The sequence below is a fragment of the Hypomesus nipponensis genome, chromosome 13, assembly GCF_054491055.1.
Source record: "Hypomesus nipponensis isolate SF chromosome 13, ASM5449105v1, whole genome shotgun sequence".
In the NCBI taxonomy this organism is placed as follows: Eukaryota; Metazoa; Chordata; class Actinopteri; order Osmeriformes; family Osmeridae; genus Hypomesus; species Hypomesus nipponensis.
This window is the reverse complement of record NC_140373.1, coordinates 6,147,583-6,167,516: the sequence shown is the minus strand read 5'-3', so window position 1 is coordinate 6,167,516 and position 19,934 is coordinate 6,147,583. Positions and strand designations below refer to the sequence as shown.

The 19,934-nt window shown below is 43.2% G+C and overlaps 1 protein-coding gene across 2 annotated transcripts in view; it reads left to right on the top strand.

Annotated features, from left to right (window-relative positions):
- The first annotated feature begins 7,434 nt into the window (after positions 1-7,434).
- The window catches only part of grid1b (glutamate receptor, ionotropic, delta 1b), a 180,484-nt gene continuing 167,984 nt past the window's right edge, over positions 7,435-19,934 (top strand). For both annotated transcript variants that reach the window (XM_084670058.1, XM_084670056.1), the window contains exons 1-2: positions 7,435-7,513; positions 10,695-10,850. In XM_084670058.1, the coding sequence (XP_084526184.1) occupies positions 7,435-7,513; positions 10,695-10,850 (235 nt within the window). The remainder of the gene's footprint in view (positions 7,514-10,694; positions 10,851-19,934) is intronic.

Below are 19,934 nucleotides of genomic sequence, written 5' to 3'. Positions count from 1 at the left end.
TGACACGATTTATTATTCATTTCAACCTCTCACCATTTGTCTTGAGGAACTTGGGGAATGAAAAATGTAATATCTTCTAAATTGTGATATTTAATTCCTTTTGGTTTGAACATTTTCTCTATGCACACATCAGATGGAAAGGTTAATGGTGGATGAGATGGGGAAACTCATTTGTGTGCTGAGACAGGGGGGCAGGGAGGGGAAGAAGAAGGGAAGAGAGCAGGAGACAGAAAGGACGTGTGTGGTGGAGGGAGAAAAGAGCAACCAGAGAGAGAAGGAGAGGACAGGAGGAAAGTGAACGAGTGTGTGAGAGTGTGTGTGGACTAACAGACCAATAAGAGAGACAGAGAGACGGGGAGAGACCTAAAAGAGAGAGAGGGAAAGAATCACACTTGAAGGCACATGAGTGAAACCTCCAGCACAGGGAGCAGTTAGCAGACCTTTGTACCCTTTGTTCTTGTTTCTCTCTTCGTTCTGTGAACCTACGCTTTCTTCTCGGTTCACCCTGCTCCCTCTTTTTTGGCCTTGTTGGATGTTGTTTGTAAAGAAACTCTGGGATGTTGAATCATGGTTAAGCTTCAAATTCTCTATTGACAGATCAAGCATCTGAAAGATATTGTAAACCCAACTGCCTCCACAGGATTATTGTAGTTTGAAATTGTATTACTGTACACACAGACACACACTACCACACACACGCACACACCTGACAACACAAGCTGCCTGGTAGAAATGCAATTCATTTGCACTATCATTGTTCAGGTTCCTCAAGACCAGCAGCAGTTGTTCCAGTGCTATCTCATAGTATCTGACTGAAGAAGAGTAGGCTGGATGGATGGGCTCTGTGTTTCATCTCTTTCCCCATGCCAAACTCTAATGGAACCTTTGTTTCTTGCTCCTCCGCTCTCCTCAGGGCACTTTATATGGGCGAGCAGCATTGTCAGTCCCCCCCTTGTTCCTCTGATTAATGGTCTCCATTTTGGCCCTGATGCTCTCCTCCCTTTTAAAGGCTGCGCTCCTCTCCTGTCTCTCGTCCTTAGCCGTCTCTGACAGTGCTGTCTTGTAAAGCTCGCTCTACATCTGGTCCTGAGTCACACTGGTGAAAGTGGGGAGGTGAAGGGGGGGGATTGAGAGAGAGAGAGACAGACAGACAGACAGACAGACAGACAGACAGACAGACACAGAGAGACGAAAACAGAGACTGTGCAGATGTGTCTGTCCAGAGGTGAGGTGTAAAAATGAGACAATGTCATTATTAAACACACACACACACACCAGTAATGATGTTTGTCCTGTATGCACTGCCTGCAGACGAGCTGGTGCGAACAGCACTGAGACAGACAGGAGGGGCAGGTCCAGTGATTATACAATTACACTGGTCATCATTAATATGATAATGTTGTTTACACTGGGCAGGTCTTCTAGACAAGCTATTATTGTATGTCACCTCCCTCCCTCTCCTCCTTCCTGCTCTGCCTTTGTACACTGTCACTGTCATTACACACTCTCCAACAGCCATTTAGGAGTGGTCTGACACACATCCAGCTTATGCACACACACACATGCTTGTGTTCGTGTGAGACCCATCCGTCTGTTCCCACCTTGAGCAGAGCCTTCAGGAAGCTGTGTGTTTGTTCCTCTGGCCCGTGGGCTTGTGGAGAGCCAATCTACACAGCAGAGCTGTAACTATACACATCAGAATGCTGAGAGTCCGCCTGCCTCTAACCACACACACACAGAAACATTGAAATTCACAAAGTATTTTATTTGAATAATTGTTGTTACCTGTGAGCATAACAGTTGAAATTTGTAATGCATTCTCTTTGAATTGTCTCCTTTTCTCTGTGTTTGTCTGCAATCAGGCTTTTTACTATTCTATTGGTCTATAATGTCCCTTGTCATTAACCTGTTCCCAAGAGCAACTCTGTACCCAGAACCTGGATCATGACCTGCAGATCCAGGAAGACCAGGGAGGGAGTACGTGGAGCAATGCTCTGAGTCTGGCTGCCTGATGTGTGTTCTGTCCATTAAAAAGGAAGGCCTTTTGTCAAGTGGCTCCCTGTGACAAAGTGGGTGAGAACACGCCTGTACTCACCACTTGTCACGTTGGGCCCATGAGGTCTGGTGAGTCTTACCAGTTGCATGTGTGCGTACTCTACTTGGTTAAGGTGGGAGTATTTGGTTTCAGTTATTGTCAAACAGTCACAATCTTTGATTAGTAATGATACCTTTTATTTATGTTGCAGGATACAGACTGATCAAATGTTTGTTTCATTTCTGCACACTCACGGTTCTCTGTTTGGATCCACCATTCAGGACTCCGGTTTGGGAGGGGGCCGCCCAGCACTTCCTGATTTTATGGTGGAGGTGATGTCAGAGATGACATCATGGGTTGAAACAAGTGGAGGGGGGGTACTGTGTGTATTCATGTATGTCTCTGTTGCATCAGATGGCTGAGATCACCCGCATCTTGGTTTGGGCAGTCTGAAGAGGGATAGGGGTAGGGGACCCACCCTATAAAGCCAGTGAAGGGTTGCTTGATTGGGGGGAAGGTTGGGCTGCCACAACGAGGTAATATTGTTTTGGTTAATTATGATTTGAACCTGTTAAGTATTTAGTTTTTTTGCTTCTGTTTCTGTTGGTTTGTGGAATGAAGAACCTCTTTATTAAATCCTCAATTCATGCAAATCTTCTGAGTCCACCAAGTCTGCTTGCCTTCCACCTTTCAGGACGTTTGAGCTACACTACCTCACACTTCCTAAAAGCAAATTTACTATGTCTGCTTGATGTCTGCTTAAAAAAGAAAAAAAAGAAAAAAAACCTGGGTGATGATAAAGGGTTTGATTCTGGTTCTGCTACAGAGGACTATTCCTTCTGAAAGCAGATTTGCCCTGAAAGCAAGGCCACAGTGACTGAATTAATGAGGCCCATGCCGCTGCCCTCCACCCTGGCCTGCTGCCTCTCTGACTGAATAGGCAGTGAAGGTTGAGCCCTTTGTGGAACTGACTTGACAGGAAACTGGGATACTTCATCCAAACACTTCAAGAAATACAAATTCTGCATCCTTCCAGAACTCTGGAGGACAGGTGGTTATATCACCGGATGAACTTTGTCTACGTTTTTTTTTCTCCAAAAGTAACCCAAAGGCAATTTTTGCCTGAGCTCAGTCTGGGTAGAGTTATATATGCCTAGCCGCTAAATAAATGAATTTGATGTGTTTTTAGGTTGTGTCAGGTTTGCCGATCATTCAGTTAGAATGGCGAGTTATGATCAATATGACGTATTGCGTTATTGCTGCCACCCAGCAGCTGTTTTTGTGTTTGTTACAGACCGCAAGCAACAGGCAGCTTGACAGAGGCCCAGTGGATCACACTGGTAATAAAGGTCTGACTTACACAGCTCCAGACCTGTTTCAAAAATATGCTCAGACATACAATGCATTGAAACATCATTCACCAACTGAGCCAAAACTCAAGGCCCAAATATGAATCAATTTTCAAAATGACAATAAAAGCCAGTCAGGCCTGGATCACATACTCTATCTTCATTATTCCAGTTAAGTTTCTAAATGTATAGACATGTGTATAAAGTTTATTTGTTCATTTTTTATACATTAAACCTACCGTCAGGTTCAGGCGAGGCCTGTCTTGACTACTGTCTTACATTGTTATTGTGATCTTATAGGTGAACATGAATTGCATACAGGGGCAACATGGCTCTGTACTCCATCCAAGACAACAGTTGCAGGTATGAAACCATGTATCAGATCTCATTTATGTGCCCGAATTTTAGCTAGGCTATTTTAGGAACAAACTCATCATCTTCTGACAAGACCTTCTCCATACACATCAACCTCCACACTACAGAAGGATTCATTTCTTCTGCACTCGTCCCCGCGCACCGTAACCAGCAATGATTCCTGAACATTTGACAATATAATTGCCCTCTCATCGCTCACGGCTTTAATGGGCTGTCACAATGCGTCATTACAAAGTTTCATTGCTTCTAAGCGCTTGAGATATTGACGGTTTCTTGACAACTTTTAAGGAAATGCAATTTGTTTGTGGCACATTTGGGGGTTCCCAGCTGGCTAATCTGCACCTCCATTACAGCTTTAACTCCTGGGAGGTAAGCATCAGAGTCTCTCTAAAGGAAGATACTTAGTTGGCTGTTGCGTCACGTGATTAAGCAAAGAAAGTTGCTCATTGCCTGAAAAGTCGAATTAAATTGTTCCAAATATCTTTAGTGGATTAGTGGATTAACCTATGATAGGAAGTAGGAACACTACTAGCAGCGTGGTCAGTGTGCTGCATTCTCCGATTCATTACACTCTCTGCAGTCCATGCACAAAACATGTATGTAACGGTGCAATTTGACCTCCAGTATGTGCACAAATTGTATTGGAATATCAGTTCACAAAACACACAATCTTTATGCATAAACAGATAATTAGGCTTTCCTTAAGCACCACAGGTTGGATGCTATTAGGTGCATTCGACATGGACTGACTTCATGCAGTGCTGCAGGCGGCTCACTTGAAACAGTGAATTCTGGTTAGACTTTTTGTTAGACTTAATGTCCGACTTGAGACGGCGCCGACGCTATGTCACTGTGACGTAGCCATCAGAGTACCGTGAGGATCGATTCGAGAACTGCCGGCTGTGTAGCCGTGCGCATTTTCTCAAGAGCAACTGCACGGGTTCTAATGACGACACTACAATTTTATGATTGGCCAGACTCACACACGACAACTTTGACGCGTTTTGTCATTATTCTGACACCTTCAATTTCGCCAATGCTCAAATCCGGACTAAACTGTTTAATTGAATAAAAAATGTGTTTAAGAATGGGTTTTAGTCTGCCTCTTCACTAACTGAAAGATTAAGTTTAATTATAAATAAAGTAAAGTAAGCAAACAGCGCTTGATCGGCCATGACTGACGTCAACGCAGCAAACCACGAGAATGTCCTACTTCACAGAGCCGTTTTCAAATCCTCCCCGACTGCAAGCGGCTACTCTCGCAGGTCGTTTCATGCAGCCACAGTCCATGTCGAATGCACCTATTGTCTCCGTTTAAAACTATCAATAATTCAAACAATCAATCAATCAACAAACAAATAAACAGTCATATTTAAAAAGGTTTTACTCCTTCGTGGTTGAAATGTCATTGGAGTGAAGGACTTGGCAGTGAAAATTGGAACTTTGGTTACCCTGGCAACACTGATCTGTCAATTAATTCTACTGAGAAGCAGCAATTGGGATGAAGCTTTTATTAAATTACTTTTATAAATGAAACATAAAATTGATCCATTCACACAATGTTAACGGTGTCATGTAAATGTGTCTCTTCTCGCTTCTCTCTGTTTTATTTTTTTGTTTTGTTTAAATTGGTACATTTGCAGCGACCACTTGTTAGCCTACCAGAGACCAGTTGCGGGCGCGCTTTCTCTACCAATGAATGTCAAGCATGAAATGCGATTCTCTGCATAGCCTAGCCCAAGGCTATCACACACAGTCTATGAACCTCTCTTTCTGGCCGTAGTCTATCATGTTTGCAGACATAGAAATATTCGGTTCATATTTTCCACAGACTGAAACATATTTAGACTGTAAAAATATTGACATTTATTGCAAAACGTGGCTTTAAATGGGTACAATGGTTAAGCATTCCATACAAATCATTCGCCTATAATTAAAGGTACTATTCTATGTGTTATTGTACTTGCTCGATTGTCTGGCAAAGTGACGGTTTGGGCTGACAGTCAAGCTCATCTCACGCGGCAATGAGTGAAAGATATCCGGACAGGCGCTGTCCATGTCCTTGGTGCTGAAAATGTTTCGCGAGCAAAATAGACTTAGCCAAACAATTAAGGGACATTTCCGTGTCAGATACAGTCGCAAGAAATATCCTTTAATTGTAAGATTAAGAATATTACGTTTCCTTGTCATGTAGGCTACCTGAAAAAATCTTCTCTGAAACAGTTTGAAGTTTAAGATGCCCTTCCTGTCATCGGTCCTCTTCACGCCCCGTCTCTGCAGACAGGCCTGCCCCACTGGCGAGGAACCCACACTTTGTAGGCTATGTAGCATGTTAGGGACTGCTCAACTTTCCTGATAAATTGATAATAGCAGGAGGTTTGTGCACAAAAACGAATGCAGAAATGAATACAATCTCCCGTTCTCCATAATCTGTTGAACAGAATCCATGTTATCGAAAGCAATGAAGGAATTAATTATTATCTTTGACTAATTCATTTGCTTTAACAATTTGTAAAGTTTAGTGACACAAAATTACATATGCAGTCGCATGCAAATGATTGCTTCTTTTAGAGGGAAACATTTCACTCCCGTATCCTACCTTGAAAACAGCTATCTTCCGCTGTCAAACTAACCAACGACCCCATCCCCATCCTGCTCAAGGCGTGCAGGTTCATAACCTTAATACTACAAAAAATCGCCCACTTCTTGCAAACGTACTCGCGCCTTACCTCCACGCTGGGAGAGATATTCTCGAGTTTCTTTTTACACTTGATTTTGTAAAATTCTTCTGACAAGTAGGCTATGTGCAACTCACTTAATCTAAAAATAGCAAGTGTTTTAAAACGTCTCCAGACACATCGTTAGCTGTGAAGGGAGACATTTTACGCACGGACAAGGAGATTTCCGTGTTTTACCATTCGTGACAACTCAACAACTCCTCAATCCAGTCGAGCTCCCTTGTTCTGAATACCTAACCACATTATTCGATGTAAACAGTCGGAAACTATCAATCTAAAGTTATGCGGTATGAGTGTATCTGTTGGACAATACTTACGTTGTAATGTAAGGCAGGTCTTCGCGCAGTCCGTATGCGTTAAAATATGTTAATTCCTGCTTTAGCTGTGCTCCAGGCTCATCTACAAGATAAAGTGCCGTTGACGGACCAACCCTCGGGGGCAAAGCTTGATCACTGTCCCCGTCTACGGCTTGCTCGGATTCCATCTCTCGCTGCTTTCTCCGGACAGCTTTAGCGGAGTAGATAGAGAGTCACTGCAGTCACGTGGGTCGGGAAATCGAGAGAGAGAGCTAGCTAGCTAGCTAGCGAGAGAGCGCGTAGGGGGGTGTCCCTCCTCCGCAGTTTGCAGTTTGTAATGTCTCAGACTCCGCGAGCGTTGGATAGAGCGAGAGTCAGAGAGAGCGCACAGGATCATCAGCTGTCCACTGAGAAGCCGAGTATTTCCCTATCGGTCTGCCCAAGCGACATCTCCCTTCCCCTTTACTTAGTCTGCGTTTATGCCTCGGAAATCCTTGACATTTTCCTCGTTCTTAACAGTTTTGTCTTTGGCTTCTGCCCGGTCGTTATCTAGCCTGTAACAGTTTTTACGCACTGCCGCTTATTTGGATTTGTCTGTCATCCAAGGGACCGTGGATGCACTGTTTTGGCCAAAACCGGAGATGGAATTGCTGATAATATGCCTTTCCTTGTGGATATTGCAATGCAATTCAGTGTACGCGGACTCCATCATCCACATTGGTAAGCAGCTCGTGCAAAAGGGAGTCTGTAGCTGCAATTGCCGACGTGTGATTGAATCTCAATGCTTTAATTAAAAGATACCAATGTTACTTATTGCTGCTGCAATAGGTTGAAAGTAGATCTAGAAACAATGGAGACGTATGCTAATGTCTCTAGTGGTTTAATAGCAATAACTCATTGATTTAGATCTGTGTATTAAGGCTCTGCTAAATACCGCTGTGACATCCCCATGTCTAGGCTCATTTTACTCTCGTACATTATTCAATTCCAAAACAATGTACCATAAGAGCAAGAGAACATAGGTGGGCTGTTTCCTTCTTGCTTATGCTTATGTCCATAGCTACTGAATAAATGGCCGCGGCTCGTTAGAAAGTATCCGCAAAGTGCACCACAATTTGTATTTTCCTCTCTCTCATTAAGATTTTAATAATCATTGGTTGTAAATGTTTTCTTCATACAACCACACAACCTAACTCATGTTGGAAAAGCATACACGAGCCCAAACGTGGGTGTGAGAGGATAGCCTATCTGCTCTTCCCCCTCCCAGTCTATAAGCTTGAACTTTCAATTGAACGTGCGTGAAATGTTAATAAACGTCTTTTAGAGGGGAAGAAACGACAACGACACAAATGCCCACTATAACGTCCCAAACAACACTGGCACGGGGGCCAGTAGAGTTTAATGGTGAATTTGCATGGTCAGAAGGTCAGGATAGCTTGTTTTCTCTACTCTGACTATTATTTGGGATTTTGGTAGAGGAACTGTCGCCGGTATTGGCGAAGGGCGGAGGCGAAGGAGGAATCAGATGAAAATGTGCAATCACGTTGTGCCAATACTTGACCGACGATTTACGATAAACATTTTGTCATCTTTTTGATTAAACTGAACTAATGCAAAACATATACGCTTGCATGCATGCACCTACACGCACACACACTAAACAAATAAACACAGTTTATTTTCCACCGAGAATGTAACGTGTTCCTTTTGCATAGAATACCCCGTCCAGGGCTGGGAGTCTTCTGTGATAAAACCATTAAGCATGACAACAGTTGACATTTTAAAAATTCTGCAGCAGCTTCAGCCTCAGTCCAGTTGATACTTAGAACAAGTCTGGGTACCAAAAGCAACACTGCGGGGTATGACAGCAGGCCGGACACCAACTAGACTCATTAGGGTTGATCCGGACCTCGTGTTAAACCTAGAGGTTTTTGCAAGCCAAAGATTAGTCTTTTAAATTAAATAAAGATTTTAGGACGAAGGGCTTAAAAATATTTGATGGTGTAACCATTGAGTGGAGGAGTGAAGCAGTCACCCAGCCGAGACGTCCTTCCCAAAATCTTGAATCAATCTGAACATTTAGGCATACCAGCATTTTGTTACCATGGCGTTTCTTTAAACGTTCCCCGTGCTTTCATTCTCGTTCCCCTGGTTCTCGAGAGCGGAAAAGCTTACTGTGCAAAGACGGACCAAGAAAGCTTTTAGCACCTTACTGGCTCTCCTGCGGTGTGCCTAATCTATTATCTAACCGTGTCACTAAAAGCAATGATCTTGCTGAAAAAAACTTACTTTTGAATGACTTTAAATCAAACGGTGGAGATTGATTTCTAATACGGTTAGGGTTGGCGCATGCGCTAGAATATGCCCCTGTGTCTCCTAGCCGGTCTGAATGCGCAACAACTCGTCAGACTTGGCAACCCGAAGACGCAAATTTCTGTCTCGTCCAATCCCTATGCCGAATTGCAAGGAGACTAACTTTAACATTTAAGAAATTGAAAGAAATGAACGAGTAGGCCTAAGTCTCGGGTTTGCAACGAGACTCATTGACTGTACCAATATCGAGACTGGAACAAAGTTACGACACTTAATTTGACAAATTTACGGCTTTATTTTTCTTCTGAAAGAGACCCAGTTAAAGCAATGGAACTGTTCTGTTATCAAACCACATCATATTTTTTATATATATAGGCCTACCATACACCACTATCTGACTTGCTGATGTGTTTAACAATTAAACATCATGTTTCTGAAGGGGCATTGAAGCTTTATCAAATATGGTTGATTAAGAAATGTCTTACATCAAGGTTTGATTATCTGGAATTTAGATCACAAGGCTACCCGTACGGGTCGAACCCTTTAGGCTCTTGCCTGAGTCTGTAGTTGAGGTTCTAAACATTTAAATGCCAGTAGTGGCCTGGGCTATACTGTTCCTATTATTTTTCGTAAATCAAAATGACATGTAATCACTAAGTTTGCCCCCTGAAATGTCCTTCCCTGCCGCCGGTTTATCATCTTTGTCCAAATCAGCGGGGCCGTGTATAAGCAGAAGAGAGATCGCGCTGTCCCGCGAGATACCTGACGGAGGATGATTAACGGGTGCGGAGAGTCCGGTTAGCCTGTCCTGCATTGGAAGGCGAGCACAAACCCCGGGAATCCAATCTGTTCTCGCTGGCAAACCGAATGAGCAGATGCGCTATTCTCATCCCCGACTAAACAAGATGAACATACCAGTTATACATCAACTCAAACCTTCCTGTCTCCATGGTCATTTTGTCAAGACCACCTGCATACCTGCAAACAAGCAACATATCACCTGTGATGTATATACCACTAGCTATTCAACAGCGTAGCTGACAGGACATGTTGTTTAGTTTCTTGTCCCCTGTCTTATCCAACCCAAGAGGCCGATAAATGTCAAACTAGCGGTACCAGAACGTCATTGTATGCGCGTTTTGATGAAAGGAAATGTTTGTCTATCACCACAGCCTGGTCTGACTGCACGCCAATGGTCATGGCATGCAGATCTGGAATTTTACTGCTCTCCAAGGTCCTGAAACTACTGTACGACGTACATGTCCTACTTTCACGGTTACTGGTTTATGGTTTCATGGCGTAGCCCACCCTACATGTGGACTGTACCTATGCCTATACATATTAACTCGAGTTGAGAGTGAAAGTATTTTTTAGCTTATTACGTGGCCTATAGGGCCACTTGAAGGATGCGCTAATGTGAAAGCTTAAACTGACAATGTTAAGCGGCAATGTGATAATGACTTACATCAACCCGTTATCTCTCTTCATTAGCTTACTACTCCCTCACCCGTTGCCGTTATTGTCTCATTCTTCATTTGTAATGCGTGAATGGTTATATTGACACATGGATGATTCCCTGTTCCAACAGGTGCCATATTCGAGGAGGGCTCAGCGAGGGATGACGAAGTCTTCCAGCTGGCCGTCTCCGACCTCAGTCTCAGCGATGACATTTTGCAGAGCGAGAAAATAACCCACTCCATAAAACTCATCGAGCCGAACAACCCGTTTCAGGCCGTCCAGGAGGGTAAGTGGACATCCTGTCTGTCTGAGTTTGAATCCTTTAGAAAATCCTCTCCCTTTGGCGCATTTGGGCGTTGAAAACTGTTTAAACCTATATCGGATGAAGAGCCTTGATGTGCCCTGACATTTTTGGGAGAGGACAATACATTCAAGTTTAGGCACTTTCATAGTCTCTTTGATACTCCGACAGACCACTCCAGTGGTGTCTTCTGTGGAGAGAAAGCTAGGGGGAAGTATTGAGTCAAGCAGGACCAATAGCAATTTGCCACATAATTGTCATTGAGTCGAAGAAAGCCCTCATTTGACCAAGCAGGCTTTCAGGAAGGGTCATCTGTGAAAAGGATATGTAGAATGCATGTGTCATAGGGGTAAAGTTACTGATAAGGATGATCATTATCATAATAATTATGGTAGTGGTGATAATGATGATGGCCATTACTGTCAGTATTCTTTTTGTTCTGTTATGTTCTGTTCTATGTAGGGTAGCTAACTGTTATGGCCTATTTTACATATTTTTATTCAGAAGGTGTAAAAATGCAATGATAGCTCACAGTTCTGTGCAATTTACTCAGAAATATTCCAGTGTGGAGAAACATGTTCTCATATGCGAGGAACTAGATTTATGATGATTTTAGCTACAGGGTTCCCAGTTCTACGTTGATGTGAGGATGATTCACAACCATCAACATCTGTTGGTGCATCTGTTTCCTGGGAAAATAGGTGACCTTTCAAAACAACTTCCTGTGTGGAGGAAAAGGTTACTTTGCAGTTCTGTTGCCCCATCATACCTGACAAGAGCATGCACACACACACACACACACACACATGCACACACGCACACATGCAAACACACACTCACCCACACATACAACCACCCACCCACCCCACACACACACACACACACAAACATTCAAAAATCTTAATGTTGGATGCATTATGTACTATCCTGGTGTATGTTAATTAAGTATCTATGGCCCTTTTTAAATTGACTGGTCACATGGGAGTACATTTGCAGTTTCTTATTGGAAATGCCATCAGTTAACAGGCGCTTAATTGATGTTGAACAGACGTGCACATTTAACAACTTTAGACATCGACTAGGTCAATAGCATCTGGAGCTCGGGAACCAAATCTCCATGAATGTGTCTCTTACTTAAATCCATGATAACTTTGTGTAAGCCTCATTAGACCTTTGCAAAGGCATACAAATAACATCCTGTAATTCCTTTTCCCCCCGAATGTACCTCACTAATTGGTCACTGAGTTGAGTCCCTGGGCGTTTTGAATTGGCGGCTCTGAAGGGGGGCTGAGGAAATCAATATGGCGCCACGAGAGACCGGCTCCATGACTTCCTGTTTGTCGTGACCTTTTTGTCTATTCCAGATCCTCCTCTGTCCCCTCATAGACTGGCTCTTGACGACAGCAGTGGCAGTAGTGGATTATGGGTAATGGGAAGAAGCCCGATGTTTTGATGTGTCACGCTGGGTTCTGCACTGAATGTGTGTGTGTGTGTGTGTGTAAGAGAGAAAGAGAGAGAGAGATTGCATGGGTGGTGCGGTGCCTGGGCCCTTTTATGATATAGCTATGGATAGAGACCGTCTGTTGACATTTTCTCTGTTGCTTCTCTTCCTCCACTTGCAGCTCATATATCCTCCCCAAGACTAAAGGAAGAACCTATTATCTCTGTTCTGCCCTGCCCGACGGGCTCAAAAACCTGGTTTGGTGGGATCTGTATTTTCCTTTCAAGACATTTTAATGTCCAGTTCCACTGGTTGGATCCTGTTGAGGTCAGCAACCGATAAAGTAACACGCTGGTGCCGCATTTACCAACTATGTTTTTGTTGCTGTTGTTTACGATGTTTGCAAAGCCTAATTGAATATTCTGATGGTGGATGTGCATTTTTCGTTGCTCGGGGATGAGGAGAGAGCATTGTGTATGAAACCACATTCCTCCTACTGAAGCACTTTCTTATGTAGTTTCTGCAGCCTGTGTCTTTTCTTAAGGCTCAAAGACAACTATACTATAAACAGGAAGAACCACACACCCAGCTCAGTGGTATTCTTCCAGCTGTTGAAGACGCCTAACTGAAAAAGCTAACTGATAATCAGATAGAGAAATCCAGCGGAGATGATAGAAGCTCATTTACAGTGTGGGTGGTTGATTCGCCATGTTGGAATCTGCACACACATCTTATATAACATATGTGTTACTCATGCTGCGCATCCTCCTATGATGCTATGGTTAATACTAATCTATGGTGGACACGGCCTCAGTTGCTGCTGGTGTGTTGCGCAGTACTATACCTTACTGTGCACGGAGATTGATGTCCATGTTGCTGCTGCTCAGGGAAAGCATACATGAACACACATCTCTGTCAGTGTTTGCCCATGGATATGGAATAAGTCTTAGCTCAGTCTTTTTCTCTCTCTATGTGTCAAACGTACAAGCACAAACACAGACGTTTTCATTCTCGTGAGTTTGAATCCGTTTGAGTGCTCATTAGGAAAGTAATAAGACAAATCATTTGTTTTTTAGTATGACAGCAAGATCCTCCTAATAATGGAGATGGTGTACTTAGGGAGGATCCGTTTTCTAACCTGGAAACATGCCATGATCCTTGCCTTTGAACTGAAACTGTTCTCCAGTAAAACCAAAAAATGTTTTTATAAAACCTGACAAAGATTTATTCAAAAGTACCCTCTGAATTTTTAGGAGCTTCATTGCAACCCTAGTCTAACATAATCAGAATATCTGTGTATCAAAGGCAGTTGGAAACCATGCTCTTGGGATTATGGAGCTCTATTGGAGACTTGAAAGTCCCCATTTGACCAAGAGTCAGATGTTGCATGTCTGGGTTTGGGTGAATGAAACCCAAGTCCTCTGCCCTCTCCAGCTCCAGTCACAGCTGCTTATGAAGCTCTCCTAGAGAAGTGCTTTGAAATATGCTGACTCTCACGTTGGCCTCGCCTTACTGGGTCACTGGACATCCAACACCAACTGTCTCCTCCCTCTCATGTATTAACGGGTTTTTAAATTCACAAATGAGGCTAATTGGCCTATTATCATGACCAGCGGCTTAATTACACTCTCATTAGAGGAAATAGTATTTTGCCTTGGCACTCAGCCTCCATACTTCTCCAGCTTATTATAATACTCTTTCTATCTCTCTCAGTTTTTTTTATTTATTTCAGTTCCCTCACAGATCCATATTGAAGTCTGACGCCTGTGTTTCTTCTTCTGCTTGTTTGTGCCTTTGTTTACTCTCAGAATAAGATCTGTGGATTACCACGTCAGTCACTCTACAAGAAATATTCATCTCACTGGAAAATAAAACAAGAGAATCCATGTCGTTAGTTTACATCAAGTGCCTCATTGTTCTCTTTGTGAAGGAAAGTGTTTAATTCCATATGGTGTTTTTAGTTTGATAGAAATGGAGCAACAGGTGATAACTAACAATCATCTGCCACTTTCCAGACTTAGACTGCATTCAGAATGAGTGCATTCGTTTTACCACCCTGTAATATCAGGCTCCAGATCCGATGGAACCACTCTATTTCACCTCCCCTAACCCTAACCCCCCCCAAAAATTCCCTTATTCTTTGTCTTACTCTCAATTCTACTTCCCATGCACACATACCCTCCTTCCACTCTCTCTCTCTCTGAGGCTCCCTTAACCACCAGGTCTCCAGGCCTGAGGTCCTCTAAGCCATCCGCCACTTCCTGTGAACGACGCCCATTTTATGACAAATGGGTTGAATGAATCAGGGGCCATCCTGACTTGCTCTGCCAGACTGCAGAGATGCATAGCTGTGAGAGGGGATAAACTTCCCAGAAGTGCAAGTGTGGTAACATCTCCAGCAGGATGGACTTCCCGGCTGTCTCTGACTGAGGTTCGTCCAGTGTGTGGCAGTGTGTGGTTTAAGTGGCTAATGTCGCCCAAGGATAATTTATATGCTGACACCGTTTATGTGCCAGTATTCTGATGTGAGAGCTAATTAAACAGCTTTTTCTTCCATACCGAGCAACTTGATATTTGTGGCTGGTGTGACAGAAGTGATGACTCTGAAGGGATGCGTTTGTGCTTTTAGTTTTTTCTATGGTAATTCTGATACAGCTGCCATCAGAGAATCTTTTGGGGGGGGAATTGTAGTTTGCATGATGAGTATGTGCGTGTGTGTCTAGGTGTGTCTGTTTGTGGTGTGTGTGAGTGAGTGATGGCTTCCTGCTGTTTGGCCCTCCCAGACAAATGACTGTCCTTGGCGGTGCTGATGTGCCCACGGCTGGCTCAGTTCATCCACTGTGTTCCTGTCGCTCTCTCGTCTGAGATCTTCCTGCTCATCTGCTGGGCCCTCAGCCACCCGTGGTATCCCCTCCTTCAGCTGACATGTCACCTACCTGGCTATCATTTAGCACCAAGCCTGTAATATCAGGCCCCCGCAGACTCGGTTTTCACACCACATTGATATCTTGATGGGTGCAGTGCATCCGTTGATCACGTCTTTCCACATCACAGCACAGAAGCCCTGCCCTTCCACTGACCTGTGGTGAGTTGCTTGTATAGTTGCCAAAGATTTCTTTTTTTATGACCAATTATGTCAATATGTTTCATTATATCATTTATGATATAGTGGCCTTCTCTCTCAGCTTGCATGTGAAGTATGTTGACATGCAAGCAAAACATAATTTAACAAGTCATTTAAGCAGAAAAAAAAAAAAAAAGGTTTTCATCCAAGTGGAATATATGTGTGTGTGTGTGTGCGCAGCAAAATGTGCTCTTGGTGGTCATTGGTGGTCACCTTGGTAACCAGAGTGGAATGGTGTGACGCTGCTGCACCAAGGAAGAAGATTAGAGCAGAAACTCCTGCATTGTGGTGACTGTTTCAATCCTGCTACCATTTAACTTTGTCATTTGGAAAGCATGTTGAGTAGAGGGCGGTGCTAATGCACTGGGGACCAGCACCCTAGTGGGAAAGAGAAGGGTCTTGTGTTGAACTCACCTCAACATGGTTCTTGCCTCCCTGTACACAGGTACAACCTGCCATCGTGCAAACAAGATTGTCAGGTTGACTTTAAGGAAACTTTTCAGATCTTGGTTTATTGGAGGTATTCTCACTTTTTTGTGTGGCTTCACTGAACTTTCTTCTATTTTATTGATGAAGGTGCTTGCTGGGGAATCTAGGGCAGATCAACCTTCCTTACATACAATCTTGAATAAGCATTGTGGTTCTACTCTCAGTATTTCTCAAATGTCTTTTGGCTGGACAGTGTCTCTTGCCTGCCACAAGCAATTGATGGAACCAGGGAATCAGAACTTGGGTCAAAGGGGTGTGGTTTGGAATGAAGGATGGGATCCATCCTGGAAATGTTTACAGTATGTGCAGGAAACGTGCTGGAGGTTGTTTTTCAGTAAAAACCCTATTTCCGAGTGAAGCCGTCATGAGGAGAACTAAGACCCTACATGTTGGTTTTCCTGGAACCGCGCTTCACAGGAATCCAGATCCAAGTGGCACATACATATGACAGATTTGCTGTGGCAGGTATGTGCTTGATAAGATTTAAAGAGTTTCAGAGGTTGCAGTGATTTCATCTGGGGCCTGTGTTCAGAAAAAAAAAAAAGCTTTTTGGCAAACGTCATTACAAGCTCTGATCTCCACTATCCATCTTTTGCTGTTCTTTTTTGGGGGGGGGTTATTTTTAAACTCTTCCCAATAAGACATTTGGCTGGCACTTGCATTATCTTATTTGTTGCACTCATACATGACTAACATCACTAACGTCTGATGTCTGGCACACCATCAACAATGTCAGCAGAACATCTGCATTATAAGGGAGTTTCTATCAGACATCAGAGAGAACTGGCCCATACTATAACCTCAATTAATTGAACCTGACAGCAGATGTTGGAATATGAATTACTGATGTTATTAATCTTCAAGCTGCCAGCCTATATTTCTTTACTGCATCTCAACATCGTAACTGAGGTTCATGCTGGCAACCTTCCAGGTTGTGGACCTTTTCTCCGATCTCTAGGGTACCAATGTCTACTGCCAATGTGAGCATGGAGGCCCCCTTTTTGTACAGTAATATTATGCTCATCTTAAGGGTGTAAGGTAAGGTGGCTCTACTGTATCCCCACAGGGATACCATCAGTCTCCGGATGATCTCCAAAGACACCGTCCTTTCTGCAATCCCATTACTCAATTCACCTGTCAGAACCTTCCCTCAATCAAAAACACGGAGCTGCATAACAACTTGACATCACAATGACTTGTGCCTGTGCTCTGAAAGCAAATTAGGTCGAACGATTTCTTGGCATCTTTTCTTACTTCTACCACTGGAACAGTGGACAAAAAGGTTCTTGTAAATACAACTCCAACCTATTGCTCCAACTTGTATTAACGTATGTGTTGAGGATGCTAGGGAACTAAGGACGTTTAGAGATTCGGCTAACAGTATGCAGTCCACTGAGGGAGATTTCAGTATTTGTTAATCACCCTCAAAACTGCTGTTTTGCATGCTGGATGCAGAAAGCAAACACACCTGGGGAAATCCGTACCACAGATGCACTCTAGAAGTTGCAATGATTAAAGCTACAAGAATCTCATCTGAAAATGACTCCTATTTAGAAAGAAAATGCTTCCAATTATCAGGTACATGGCCCGACTATTAAACTGTGCAATTAAGCCTTGGATTGTCTCATCATGTCACCAGGAAGAGCCATTACTGCTGTCTCCCTACTCCTTTTAGTGCTAACTCTGCTATATCACGTGCTAGCTCACTTACTAAACACTCTGCCAGAAACACCATGAATTATGGAGAGGTAGAGGTGGGAAAGGTACACTGGCAAAGTCCTTGGTGGGGCTCGGCATCTATCAAAGCCTTTTAGCTGGGACTTTGGTGAATGATTTATAATTGTGCTTTTTAGCTAACATTGTCATTGCCCTCCTTTTCTTTGTCCCCTTGGAGCACTCTGCTCTATGCAAATCACCTCTGATTAGTGTAGCGCAACAAACCGTAACCACCCAACTCCCAAACAGCGGCAGATACGGGTCTCAATTGGGAACTGACGGTATATTTCTTTGTTTGTGTGACTGGCCTCAGACTGGCCACTACACTGTTAGGCCGTACTAACTTAAGAGAAGACAGTGACTATGTACTAGTTCTGCGCAGTATTGCTTGCCTCCAGATCAGCCTTTGTTCCAGCCTCCCTAGAAATGAATAATATTATGCTAACAGATGTTAGCTCCAAAGTATCCTCCTGGAATGAATATCCCCCTAGGCAGCTAGGTATGTAGGAAGGAATGTTCAGGGTGAAGTGGATAGGCATACCAACTACTTTGTGATTTTGAAAAGGATATGTACAGTATACATTAGAGATAAAAATAGATTTTTGCTATCGTAACGCTTACACGGGATAAAGTAACTGTTGAAATTATTGAGGGATATCATGAGATCTTTCATGAAGCACAATAGACAGTATCTACAATCTACAGTATTTCCATCCATAGTACATGATACAAATATATTTTCTGTTGCTCCAAGCCTGTTAGGATTAAGCAAACCATTGTGGGTGAAAGCAATAAGAGTGTGTTTGTGTGAGAGAAAGAAAAAGAAAGAGGGAGAGAGAGAAAAGACAGAAGGAGAGAAGGAGAGGAAAAGCATGAAAAAACAGAGTTAAGAGAAAAGAAAAGAAAGAGAAAGGGAGAAGAGAGATGAGGGGGGGGGGGCAAGAGAGAGAGAGGATCACTAAGATCACCCTATACTTTCCCATTAGCGCTTATCATGTCAGTTATCTGTTCAGTGGTCTGTGATGTGTGTTGTCCTCACAGGCTAGTTGGACAGCTGGAGCCTGCCTGCCTGCCTGCCTGGCAGCCTGGGGTCAGAACAGGAAACACTGCAGCTTCCAAGGTTAACCCTTTACACACCCTCAAAACCTGCCCCCCCCCCTGAGTACATTACTTCTTAGTCAGTCCAGCACCTAATCTCAAGGTTAATGACATATGTAGACCATGTGAGTTGCAGTATGGACCAGAATCTAGTTATGACTGAATGGTGCACAATAGCAGCTGAGTAACATTTTTGGTCAGATTCTAAATGAAACAGCTAGTGGAAATGAGTGAATGCCACTTGAGAACTGAGGTGGGATCTGATTTATGATCAACACACCATCGTTCTCCGACAACGTCCTCAAGCTTTTTAAAAAGACGGACGTGAGAGAAAAATGAGCTATTGTCATCATTGTTCTTTTCAATAGTCCTACACATGTATGTTCACGCACATTGTAATATAATTACTTTCTCACATTACAACACATTCTCCTGGTTCTCTTTTGTGGGTCTATGCATGGTTGATATGGAAACAGAGTCCACAGGGATGTTTCCGCATGTTCTCAACCTGTTGCACAAATCTACCATAGTTGGGAAATATGAGAGACAGACAGAGAGGGAAAGAGAGAGAAAGAGAGAGAGAGAGCGAGAGAGAGGCAGAACAAGAGAAATGGTCACATACAGATCCCTCATGCAGCAGGCCAGATCTGCATTATATCTTAGTTAGCGGTCACTATAGTACTATAATACCTTTGTGTTCCATTTATTATTAGATATGTGGAATAATAAAGACACCAATCTGTTCATCTGTGTTATATTCTTAATCTCATTGTTGGCCTTGAAGAGAGCAGGAGAGGATTTATTCTGCGAGTGCTAAGCCTCTGGGACTGCCAAATGAGTAATGAAAGTATTTTTTGAAGACCCAAGTATGCAAAGCATCTCAAATAACAGTTGAAGCGGTTCCCCCCCCACTGGTGTTTTTTCCAAGGGGAAGTGAAATTGATAACGTCCCACTTTGGACCCGTGCCATTTTTCTCCAGACTCATTTTCATTCGCCTTGCCTAATGGGTTATTGCATCTCAGTGTGAAATTGGCCACTATTTGATTACCTCTGAACCTCTAAACATTGACACTCCCTAATCACAGAGTTATCCTATTTCCTGTTACGATCAGGCCCAGTGAGAAAATTGGGAGAGAGAGATCGAGAGAGAGGAAGAGAGAGGAACAGAAGGGTTAGCCGAGAACTTATTATCTCTTCTCT